Here is a 12,472-nt window from a genome sequence, read left to right as displayed (position 1 = left end):
AGTCAAATGTCCTGTTTAAGACATAAGAGCATGTTTAGGCTTCATGAGGTGATTATCCGTCGTTGAGATTTTTGACACTATTATTAAAATAAAGGGCTGCTATTCAAGACAGTAACCAAAACAACACATCAAGTCTGAGCTTGAATACTTCCCTCACATTGCCTTTGCAAATCAAGAGTTCAAAGTGAAGAGAAAGGCAGAAGGCGGTGAACTCTCTGCCACTTCCTACGGCACATGCAAACCGCACATGCTGCTGATGTAGCAGCGCAGTGGGGCCAAACCATTTCCTGAGCCGACAGCAAACACTCTTCTGCTGAGAACATTTCACCACAGCATGCTTTGTCTTTATAAAAAGGTGTGAAAGACAACAGGGGATTGTGATCTCAAGCTATCAAAGAAGTCAATTAACTCTCTTTACAGACTGTAATACCATAGGGTGAGCCGATGGGGAAATTCACAGTGGAGTCCTCCGCAGTATCAGCAAACCTGATTATTTTCCACGCTACAGAAAATAACCTTCACGTTGGAGTGCAGACAGCGAAAACTGTTTGTACAGATTAAGGTCACAGCACAAGTCAAACAGGGGCGTTATCTTATGCAAAGTCTCAAAAACAAATAGCGTAGTATTTCGTCAATAAATTCATCCGTTCTGTGCCGACTAATAAAACTACAAAGGTCATCAGTGGGGAATTACCGAGCCACGAGTACTTTCCCTTTCCCCCGGCAACATTATTAGAATAACCATTACTCAGAAAGGGAATGATGATTTCCATAATGCATTTAGAGAGCAATCAAAATGCAGAACAGGATTGACGGATGAACACATTATTGAGTTAACTGCTAATTATCCACTGCTAATTCACTGTGATTAAATGTACTCGATTGCGAAGGCTTAGGATTTGTAGTTTATAACGTAAACCAAGGTAACATTTCAGAGAGAAAAGAGGGGATTTGGTGGCAAAGAGAGGACTTTAATACATTCATGATTTTATAAACTAGACCTGGGTCGTGTCTTTTTTGCAAGATGGGTATCCAGGTGTAAAACTGAGCAGTATGGGTTTGAGCACTTCATGTCTGAGGTGCCGTTTACACGAGAACGAAACGGGTTGTTTCCGCTACTTTTCTCTTTCCGTTCGTTCACACGAGGCCATAACGGAACGGCGGAAACGAACCCCGCAAACGATAACGGGTCCCAAGGGGGATAGATCTGCGGACGGAACGCTCTGGGGGGCAAACGGCTCCGTGTGTACGCCCTATACGATAATTTCCTGATAACGATGAAGCCATAGCCCCGCCTCTCCCCACCTCTGCTGCTCACTGCTGTAGCATGGTCAGTAGCTACTGTCTGCTACTGACCATGCTACAGATGTTAGTGCAACATCTACAGCTGCTCTACCACAACCGTCAGCAACAAGTGGACATGGAGAACTACATGTTGCTAAATCCACCGCGGAGAACAAACAGAAGGGCAACCATGGCAACCATGCTCGGGGGTCTTCTTACAGGGCAGGGTAAGCGCCACTTACAGGCCCGGCCCCGGCATATGTACTGCAGCGTCTCCAGCGGGTCGAGCGGTCTCGTGTGAAGGGACACGTTTATTGAGCCGTATCCGTGAACGGAAGACTTTTTTGATATCGAATTCGGTTAGTTTGCGTTCCCGTGTAAATGGGGTCTGAGGGCATCATTTGTTTTCAAGAGAACCAAATGTCCATGCACTGTCCATGAAACTGTATAATCTTCAAAAGTCTTCAGGGGAGAGTGATCATGTTGGGATGAGCACAATATTGTGCAATTAACATAATATAAGGAAACATTACCTTCTTAATGTATGCCAATGTTACAGTTGTTGTGAAATACATCTTTCAGAAAGTAAAGCAAGCAAGTTGGCTTAACCATTTTTAGATTACTTTCTAAATGTGTCCCCAATCACACACAAAACACATTTTCAAAATCCAAAAAGAAGACGGCACAGTGGGATATCTTTAGAGGAATAAGAAGACATGGATTGGGATTCTCCACTAATCCCAAATCCAGAGCTACAGATGCTCGGTTACACAACTGCACAGCAACGCTTTAAATCAGACAAACATTATCTAAAAGTCAAAACATCCAGCAGCAAGGCTACACAGACACTATCAATGCTCTAGATCGCTGCTGACACGAGTGCATTGGCACACAAAAGGCTTTGGGGTCAGACAGATTTTTTTAGAAAAAGTTAAAGTATTGTTTGGGTTTGTGTCTGTCAGATTTAATCTAGATGCGGTACAGAAGGAGATTACAGGACCGAATGCAACTGATGATGAAATGGATAGCGGTTATTGCATTATCTGCAGCCTCTCCAAGTCACGTTGCTTTCCCACGCCAAAGCCCCTGCCATCATTTCACATTAAGCAACGTTAACACTTCAAATCAAACTGATGTTATCTACTCATGAGTATAATGACCAGTGGTGGGAAGTAACTAAGTACATTTACTCAAGTACCATTTTGTCATACTTGTACTTTACTTGAGTATTTCCATTTAATGCTACTTTACACTTCTACTATTGTACTCCACTACATTTATTTAACACTCAAAAGTGACCTGCTACATAAAAAAACACACAACATCACTATATGATATAATGCAGTACCTTAGTACGAATATATATTTTTAGATCTAAAATTGTCTTAATATGCACAAACTACAACATTCAAATGTTCTTACATGTATTTGTTAGCAATCAAAAGAAAGAATAATTTAATATTCATCTATACTTCTACTAAAGTAACATTTTGAATGCAGGACTTTCCCTTGTAATTAAGTATTTTCCGACTAAAGTATTTCTACTTTTACTTAAGTAAAGGATCTCAGTAATTCTTCCAGCACTGATGATAACGAAACACTTCATTTTTAAAATCTTAAAAACACAAATAAAACCCAGTTTAACAGACAATTTAAACGTGTGACGTCATGCATGTGTGTGGGTATGTTGGGGATTTGGGCTCTCAGCACTAAATCAATTAGCTCGGACACAAGGTTTAAACGTTGCCAGGCAGCAACTGGTTAGCACTAGCAGCAGCTGGTTACTGGCTTATCTTTAGACCTAGCTTTGCAAAGTGTCAGATAAGTTCACTAGCTGACATTGGAAGCTAAAGTTAGCTAGCATCCAGAGGTGGGAGAAGTACTCAGGTCTTGTACTTGAGTAGAAGTAGAATTACCAGAGTGTAGGAATACTCAAGTCAAAGTCATGCAATCAAAATGTTACTTAAGTAAAAGTACAAAATGATTGCTATACAAAAAAAACTTACCAAAAGTAGAAGCAGTCATTATTCATATTGGCCCATTTCAGAATAATATCTATCAAATGTTTTGATCCTAATTATTGTTGTTATATTAAGTGTTATCAAAGCTGGTAAAGGTGCAGCTAGTTTTAATGACTTTGTATACTGCAGGGTAGCTTAATTCGGATTTAAGTGTTGATTTCACATCATTAATCCAATCTGCAAAGTAAGATCAGATATACTTTCTTGATCCCAATTTGGGAAATGTCTTCGTCACAGCAGCATAGATAAGACATTGCAGATGAATTAGAGGTACATGAAATACAATTCAGAATAAATAAGACAAGGAAAGATCAAATACATAAACAATACAGGTATGAAATAAGTGTAATGGAGTAGAACTAGAAAAGTAGCCAAAAAATGAAATACTGAAAAGTAGAGGTCCCTCAAAATTGTACTTGAGTAAATATACTTCGTTACTTTTACTGCTAGCATCTAGTCACGGTTGCTACATTAGCGTGCTAACACTGACACCTCAATGCACCCCGCCCAACACATCAGACAATGTCAAGACATACAAACTCACACTGCTGGATACCTCTCTACCGTTAGCTTTGCGGCTAACTGTCTTCCTTATGGAGCTGAAGCTACCAATATCGTGTGCTGCGCCATGTCTAAAGCTAAGGTCACTTGTAACTTACAGGATGCCGGAGCAGGAGGTGCACACGAAGGATCCCACAGTCATGTTGGCATAGGTTGGGCCGCGCTGGTCGCAGTCAAAGCACTTTCTGTTGGGAGGCAAACTCGTCATTTCTCTCAGCATCTTCAGGTGTTTCTCCTCCTGTTTTCGCTTCGCACTCGCCGCCATGGTTAGGGGATATTACAGCAGCAGGGGCTCAATAAAACCCGGGGAGGGGAGACAAGGAGGGTCAGCTAGAGCTAAAACAAAGGGCTGGTGCTTTTAAAACGGTTGCCGGTCCGTGATAAAGAAGACAGAGAGGGAATGGGTTGGGGGGGCCTTGCGTCTCCTCCTCGAATAAGGAGAGTTTGAGGCGTTGGATTGGCGACACTAACGGAACAAGATGATTCCTGCCGTCGACTTCCGGTTTCATTTTGATCCCGTTATACAGAGTACACCGTTTCGGTTATTTGGGCAGGGCCAGATATTGATGTCGTTACTTTCCAATATTTTGTAATGTTTCAACACATTCCCCTTAGTCTTCATTAAGACTATTATATATTTAAATGGAGCGTTATTACTTCTTAGTGGTCTACATCAATAATGTTGCTCTCATATCGTGTATGTGTTGCGTGGTAACCACTTTTGACTGGCGTCTATTACGATGTTGTGTTTATATATTCGTTTATGTATATATTATAAGGTTATGAGGTAAAACAAGTAGTCTATTTAAAAAGCACACGCGGTGACTTGGCCGTGGACTTGCCAGTGTAAAACGGAAGGTTAGAAAATGACGTTAACTATCTTGTCCCTTAAATGTTTCTTTGGTTGCAATCATGACAGTGCATAGACAGCTACAAGTCTTTCTTTAGCACATCAGCGCCACCCTGTGAATACATATAGTCACTGCAACACTAATTCTTAGTTGTGTATGTTATGCTGCATTTTAGTTAGAAGTTAGTTAAAAAATACCGCAAACATAACACGTAACATATAAGTAACTTAGATGAAACCATGCATGTCAAATCAATGGCATAATAAAGAAAATGTGTTATATGATACAGTAAATACTTCTTGTGTATACAAAAAATGAGGGTTGGTCTGGTTATTGCAGAGAATATGAACCATTTCCAGGAATAATACTTGGCACTAGATATTCAAAAATGTGCCAAAAGGAATATATTCTACATGGAAGAAAATAGACACAATCCACAATAATCATCATATTTATAACGTTTTATTACAGATGAACAAAATGTTATAACCGCATACAGAGTAAACCAAATGGCAATTAGTAATGAGTATTTACAAGAAAAAACAAACATGAGGGCTGTTTTGCAGAACAGCTTGAAGTTTATTAGCCAATGTAATTTATGGCAACTGTGGACTTCACACACTTATATATTACATTAATTCAGAAACACTTGATTGATGATGTCCGATATAGTGGAAACCTGGCCCCTTCACCAGTCTTTTTTTTACTTTTTTTGTACAATATGTTTAATTGGTTCTCTTTTGTCTTGGGGACTGACATTGACATTGGTAAGTAAGGACAATGGTGACCTTATGGTCCTTGACCTTCTCTCTACAATCCGTATAATAGCATTATCCACACCCAGATGTACTATATCCCAAATTATCCCTCGTCTTCATTCGTGCCACTTTAATGTCCAATTTTCTGCTGCAGCAAAATAGTTTTTAATTCATTAATTGCTGCTGACTGCTTGGATTAATGGCTGCTGATGTGGCTGGAGAGGAGAGAAGTTGAAGGGTCTGTGGTTCTCCGTGTAGCCGTAGAGTTTCCGGAGGGCCACGCGAGCAGCCTCTTCCTCTGCTGCTACGAGCGTCTCCCCCGGACCCTGAGCCAGGAGCTTCTTGTCGCTACATTTAAACAAATACCAAAGAGATTAGAACACTTGTCAGATGACACACACAACAATTTGGACCATCAGGTCTTTTACAAATGATTGGCATCTCAGTCAAACCCTTATAAGTTTAACATGCAACGTGGTTTCCTGTCAGCTTCCATTTTTTTTTTAATGTCAGTAAATCTTAAATTACTGTCACACGGATAACATCTAGGACTTGGCCATTTATTGGGAAATGACACTAGATTTTGTCCAAGATTGTGTTTGCCTGGTTGTATCGGCTGCAGTACAGTAAAGTGCTGTCATTGTCTTTACCCACTTAGCCAACAAATGTAATTATTTATCAACTATCGTGTGAAAGCATCAATGGTCCACCCTACAATATTTATATGGAAGAGACTGTCACAAAAATCTCAATATCTTATTGTCCTCATATTACAGCATGCACAACAGCACACATACCTGTACAAGCCGACAAAGTACAGCGGCAGGACGGTACTGGCTCCTGCCGACCTGACGAGCCGAGGCTCTGGCAGGGGAAGGTTCCTCTGAGTGAGTTCCTCCACCAGCAGTCCCATGGGGTCCACAACTGTCCACATGTCAAACAGGTCCTTCCCTATCAGCTGAGTGGACAGGAAATCCTACGGAGAGGGGAGAAGACAAGCATCATATTGCGGGAAAGACAACTCAAGTTGCCTTTTACAAAGTGTTGATTACCCATAACAATCTGCAGCAAGCCTCTTACCCTGAGGAACAATCCGGTCTGCTCGGCTCCACTGCTCTCCTCCAGAGCTCCGATCACTGCCATGAATGTGGAGTGAAGCACGTCGTCAGGAACAGGACACTCTGCGCTCATGGTCAGGTCTTCAATGCCCAGGTTTCTTGCTACATAGGTCACAACTGGTAAGCTGGTGAGGTGCGCTACGACGCTCTCCACCCCTTCTCTCCGCAGCCTGGGGAAGTTGGCCCTGCACCAGTCGGACAGGAAGCTTTTAGTGAAACCCTCTCCCTTTTCACTCAGCTGAATGTTGTCTTTCAGAGCGAGGGCGGTGGTCTCCGAGTCCAACCCCAACGCCCGCCTCCTCTCCTGCTCCGCCTGCAGGTAACAGGGATTGATGAAGGCTCTCTTCAGGGCCTCCAGGGAGAAGTTCTCCTGGAGCCGGGAGCTGAACGCCTGGACCTCAGCATGGAATTCCCAGTGAGGCTGTAGAGAGCTGAAAGGGAGTCACACATGGAGTTCAATCTAAATCCTGATTTACTCTACAAAAATGTCCCAGACTAGGTCTTACATAATTACAAAAAAGGAGTTATTATTTATGACTTGTCGTGTTGGTGTTGTGTCCCTAACCCACTGTCCACTATAGTGAATACTTTTAGCACTAACAGGAAGTGTTTAGATTACATCACAGCAGCATGTAAACAAGGCATTGCACATGTGTAAATGAAAAAGAGTATAAACAAACAAACATCCTAAAAATAGAAAATAAAACAACTTAAAAGTGAGGTAGAAAGTCAAGTAAAGCACCGTGAACAGCACTTTTTGGTAAATTCTTAAAATAAAAAGCACACATTGGGGCTGGAGAGATGGCATAATGTAACTGTGCACAGTAACCCCTGGGTCCACAGTACAATCAGTAGAAATTGTACCAACTGATTAACAAGTCTGTACTGACAAAGTGTCAAATATAATTATATTATTTTATTTATCAAGCCAACTCTATCGGCTACATTATATAAACACAGTGACCAATATCAGTGGTGTAAGGTATAGATGTAAATACTATACTTTTACCCAACTACAATTATTGAATACCTTTAGTTACTTTGCAGATTTAGATTAATGATGTGAATCAACTCTTAAAATCAGACTTTAGTTCCACCTGGAGTAAATTCTCAAGCTACCCTGCAGTATACAAAGTCATTCAAACTAGCTGCACCTTTACCAACACTTTAATAAGTATAATAATAATGCTTTTCTGAAAAGGCTAATATGCATAATTAGTACTTCTGATATGATGCTAATACTTTTGTACATTTACTTGAGTAACATTTTGAATGCAGGACTTTTACTTGTAACAGTGTATTCCTACAGTCTGGTACTTCTACTTTTAAGTACACAACGTTAGTACTTCCTCCACCTCTGCTCACAGTGACCAAAAGGTGTGAGACACACTGATGGCCTTCAGATGCTCTCTGGTGAACCCCTGTTAGCTAACGTTAGCTAATGTTAGCCTCACCGTGGCTTCGGAGCTGGAGGTCCTTCCAGCTTCAGCTTCTTCGCCATGAGGTGAGTGTATGATTTCATCCATCGCTTCTTCTCTCTAACCTGTGAAACCGACACGTTTCTGCACACACGCTGACAGTGAATCCCTAATGTTAGCACACCACGATTTAGTAACAATCCGGACGCCATGTTGACCAGTGATAGTAACTGGGTGCAACAGTTTAAACTGTCCGGGTTATTATTTTCACGGTTATAATGCGGGTTGCAACCAGGGTTAAACGTGCATTACCGCCACCTACTGTGCTGGAGTGTGAACCAGAATTATTATAAAAAATACAATAAAATGTTTAATTATCTTTATTAATATGTTCGTCTTTAATAATATTAGTCTCCCTGACCCGATGTCTAACATTTTGGGATTTTGTTATTATACTTCAAGCTTCCTGATTTATTTATTTAAAGTTTCTCTTTCTTGTCTGTATGACATGTTCTACTGTTTCCACGACCTGGCAGTGTTCACATAGTCCTGATGGATGTTTCTTCTGCTACATGCAATGTTTTGTTCCGTCTAGTTTGTCCTATCTAAGCCTTGTTAACAAATTATCTTCCTTGGTGCTCGTTTTGTATACTAGCTATTATAATAGTGATAGGGTGCAACAGCTTAAACCGACCGACTCGGAACAAGAAACGGCCCGTTCGTGAGGGTTGAGCGTTACCATGGAAACAAACATAAACGTTAAATAACGTTAGCTTACCGAGCGGAGAGTGCCGAGTGAACTTTACCGGACAAAACATATTGTGAACTGCTAGATTATCAATACTAAACAAGCATTTATAATTTGTATTTATGCTGCTTGTTGATTTGATATAACTTTTTGGAGGAGTCCACTCCTGAAGTGCAGGAAAAGATGGGAGATGAAGTTGATGACAAGATAAAAGATGAAGAAGTCCAGGAAAAGATGGGACATGAAGTGGAGGACAAGATAAAAGGTGAAGAAGTCCAGGAAAAGATGGGACATGAAGTGGTGGACAAGATAAACGGTGAAGAAGTCCAGGAAAGGATGGGACATGAAGTGGTGGACAAGATAAACGGTGAAGAAGTCCAGGAAAAGATGGGAGATGAAGTGGAGGACAAGATCAAATATGAAGAAGTCCAGGAAAAAATGGGACATGAAGTGGAGGACAAGATAAAAGGTGAAGAAGTCCAGGAAAAGATGGGACATGAAGTGGAGGACAAGATAAAAGGTGAAGAAGTCCAGGAAAATATGGGACATGAAGTGGTGGACAAGATAAAAGGTGAAGAAGTCCAGGAAAAGATGGGACATGAAGTGGAGGACAAGATAAAAGGGGAAGAAGTCCAGGAAAAGATGGGACATGAAGTGGAGGACAAGATAAACGGTGAAGAAGTCCAGGAAAAGATGGGACATGAAGTGGAGGACAAGATAAAAGGGGAAGAAGTCCAGGAAAAGATGGGACATGAAGTGGAGGACAAGATAAACGGTGAAGAAGTCCAGGAAAAGATGGCACATGAAGTGGAGGACAAGATAAACGGTGAAGAAGTCCAGGAAAATATGGCACATGAAGTGGAGGACAAGATAAACGGTGAAGAAGTCCAGGAAAAGATGGCACATGAAGTGGAGGACAAGATAAAATATGAAGAAGTCCAGGAAAAGATGGCACATGAAGTGGAGGACAAGATAAAATATGAAGAAGTCCAGGAAAAGATGGGACATGAAGTGGTGGACAAGATAAACGATGAAAACGTCCAGGAAAATATGGGAGATGCTAAAATTACCTCCGTTATAAAAGACACGTTTGATGACAAGATAAAAGATGAAGGACTCAAGGAAAACAAAGAAAACCAGGAACCTCAGGAGGAAGTGAAGAAACAGCAATGGCCACGCATGACCAAGAAGTTCCTGAGAGACCACTGTAAGCAGCTCAAACTCTACCGCACACCTCACCTGAATGACACCCTGTACCTGCACTTCAAAGGCTTCTCCACCATCGAGAACCTGGAGGAGTACACAGGTCTGAAGTGTCTCTGGCTGGAGAGCAATGGGCTTCACCGCATCCAGAACCTGGACGCCCAGACAGACCTGCGCTGCTTGTTCCTCCACCAGAACATCCTAGAAAAGCTGGAGAACCTCGACCCTCTGGTGAAGCTCTGCACCCTGAATGTCTCCAACAACTTCATAAGCACCATAGAGAACCTCTCCTGCCTCCCTGCGCTGAGCACCCTGCAGATAGCCCATAATAAGCTGAAGACCGCGGAGGACATCGAGCATCTGAGTCACTGTTGTGCAATCAGTGTGCTGGACTTGTCCCACAATCTGCTCCAGGACCCCGAGATCCTGCTGGTGCTCGAGGCCATGCCAGAACTCAGAGTGCTGGACCTGATGGGGAACGAGGTGGTGAGAAGAATCCCGAACTACAGGAAGACCATGATCGTGCGCCTGAAGCAGCTCACCTTCCTGGACGAGCGCCCCGTGTTCCCCAAAGACAGGGCCTGTGCAGAGGCCTGGGCTGTGGGGGGGCTGGAAAGGGAGAGTAAAGAGAGGGAGCAGTGGGAGACACGAGAGAGGAGGAAGATGCAGGACAGCTTCGACGCCATGACCGAGATCAGAGACAGAGCCCTGGAGAGAAAACGCCTGCGAGAGCTGAAGGAGAAAGGTAAACAAACGTGTTGCTCACATACATAGGGGGGGGGGGGGGGGTGTCGGCTACTTAAGTAGATCTTTCTGGTATCAGCACTTAACTCCACTACATTTTTTAAATAGAATCTGCATTTGGTGGCGTGATCATTATTATTATTTACTGTCATTGCGCGCCTGTGTCGTCCGAATGTCCTACAGAACTGGTGTATGCAGGGCCGGCTCTAGACAATTTGCGGCCCTAGGTGAGATTTTAGCTGGCGCGGGATGTTAAGAGCATTCCATGGAATATAACAAAAAGTGTAACTGAAATAAATGACATACCCCACCTTTAAGTGCGTTTCAAAGCCCAAACTTCGATACTTTTACTTGAGTAAAGAAGTTTATTCAAATAGGGGAGTATTTTTAAACACAAGCATCTGTAGGCCTACTTGTACTTTAGTGAAGGATGTGTGTACTTCTGCCATCTCTGGAAGCCATGAATATCAGAGACTGGGGACTTGTACATTTAATAAGGTTTTTGATATAGCAAAGACAACCCGGCCCGACCTCAGCGCCTTTGTTCCTGAAGTCGCTCCAGCATCTTTTAACGTTGTCATATTTTGTTCAGGGTTGACTGAGGGTTCCACCTCTCCAGAGACGAGTGAGCATAATGAAACCCAGGTTGTGACTCCGTCAAAAGAAGGGCCGATCGAGTCGTTTGTGCAGGACTGCCTGGATGTTCACGAAGAGTTCTTGCAGAGTGAATCCACACAGGGGTCCGATGAACATCTGGACGAAGTTGAAGGTCTACAGAGGGAGAAGTTAGAGGAAGGTGACCTGGAGAGATCTGTGACGGAAGAGAAAGAGAATCCAGAGCAGGGCAACGTGATAGAGCAGTTTGGAGAGAAGCAGCCGTCTCCGGTTGAAGATGTTCGACGACCGCATGGTCCAGGACCGCTGGTTACAGAGCTGGAGGACGACGAGCAGCTGGAGACTATTCACCTTCGTCTGCAGCGCTCACTGCGCATCGACGACCTGCCTGACCTGGAGGACGTGGACGCAGAGGACTACACTGCGTTGTTGTCATCTCAGAAAGCTTACAGACCGAAGATAGAGGTCATATCAGGAAGCAGTGAGGAAGAGGAGGAGGAGGAGGAGGAGGAATCCACGGCGAGCGACAGCGATAACAGCCCCAGCTTCGGTCAGTATGAAATGGCATCGTTCTTAAAGAGCGGACCCTCTGAGGTCTCCAACAGCTCCTATGCTCTGGTGTATCCAGGAGATGGGGCAATACATTCTGAGCCAGTGCTGAAGGTCAAACCAAAGCCAAGCCCCTCTCCACCTCGCTGCCTGATTGAGGAGGTGGAATGATGCTAATGGTGATGCTACGTATGCTAATAAGCCGGGTGAGACCAAAAGGAGCCCAATCAGGGCACAGTTTTAACTTTAAGAATCAATATTTAGCTGTTGTTGTATTTAATGTGATTCATTGTCTAGCTTATTTTTGTTTAAACATTTCAAAGCCAGTTTGTTCCTAAGGTTGTTAATTGTATCGCTAGAATAAAGTTTACATTATTAAACGTTTTCTTTGTAATATTTGATTTTTTTTCTCTTACACTTTTATATTAGGGTGACCTAGTTTATTTTTTCAATAAATTGTAAGATAGCTACTCTTACTTTTAGGCCTTTTTAGAGCATTCAACGACAGAAAAACACCACCTACAGGAGATTATTCTTAGCAAAATTAGCATTCAAGCTAACGGGATTAATAAAAACCAAAAATACTACGTCAGTCAAATTTG

At 42.6% G+C, this 12,472-nt stretch overlaps 3 protein-coding genes across 6 annotated transcripts in view; 1 reads left to right on the top strand and 2 right to left on the bottom strand.

Annotated features, from left to right (window-relative positions):
• Positions 1 to 4,340, bottom strand: part of agfg1a (ArfGAP with FG repeats 1a) — a 36,791-nt gene extending 32,451 nt beyond the window's left edge. For all 4 annotated transcript variants that reach the window (XM_034097433.2, XM_034097432.2, XM_034097435.2 and 1 more), the window contains exon 1: positions 3,965 to 4,340. In XM_034097433.2, the coding sequence (XP_033953324.1) occupies positions 3,965 to 4,131 (167 nt within the window). In that variant the 5' untranslated portion in view covers positions 4,132 to 4,340. The remainder of the gene's footprint in view (positions 1 to 3,964) is intronic.
• Positions 4,341 to 5,163: 823 nt separating this feature from the next.
• mrpl44 (mitochondrial ribosomal protein L44) lies at positions 5,164 to 8,253 on the bottom strand. The gene is made up of 4 exons (XM_034097395.2): positions 8,048 to 8,253; positions 6,556 to 7,024; positions 6,273 to 6,451; positions 5,164 to 5,823 (listed from the first exon to the last, which is right to left on the bottom strand). Exons 1-4 carry the CDS (start codon positions 8,221 to 8,223, stop codon positions 5,649 to 5,651), a joined length of 999 nt encoding a protein of 332 aa, XP_033953286.1. The 5' UTR covers positions 8,224 to 8,253; the 3' UTR covers positions 5,164 to 5,648.
• A 515-nt stretch (positions 8,254 to 8,768) lies between these two features.
• Positions 8,769 to 12,254, top strand: dnaaf1 (dynein axonemal assembly factor 1). The gene is made up of 2 exons (XM_034097587.1): positions 8,769 to 10,707; positions 11,299 to 12,254. Exons 1-2 carry the CDS (start codon positions 8,943 to 8,945, stop codon positions 12,039 to 12,041), a joined length of 2,508 nt encoding a protein of 835 aa, XP_033953478.1. The 5' UTR covers positions 8,769 to 8,942; the 3' UTR covers positions 12,042 to 12,254.
• Positions 12,255 to 12,472: the final 218 nt, after the last annotated feature.

Source organism: Pseudochaenichthys georgianus, chromosome 13 (genome assembly GCF_902827115.2).
Source record: "Pseudochaenichthys georgianus chromosome 13, fPseGeo1.2, whole genome shotgun sequence".
In the NCBI taxonomy this organism is placed as follows: domain Eukaryota; kingdom Metazoa; phylum Chordata; class Actinopteri; order Perciformes; family Channichthyidae; genus Pseudochaenichthys; species Pseudochaenichthys georgianus.
The sequence above is the reverse complement of the archived record's forward strand: the minus strand, read 5'-3'. Positions and strand labels throughout refer to the sequence as shown.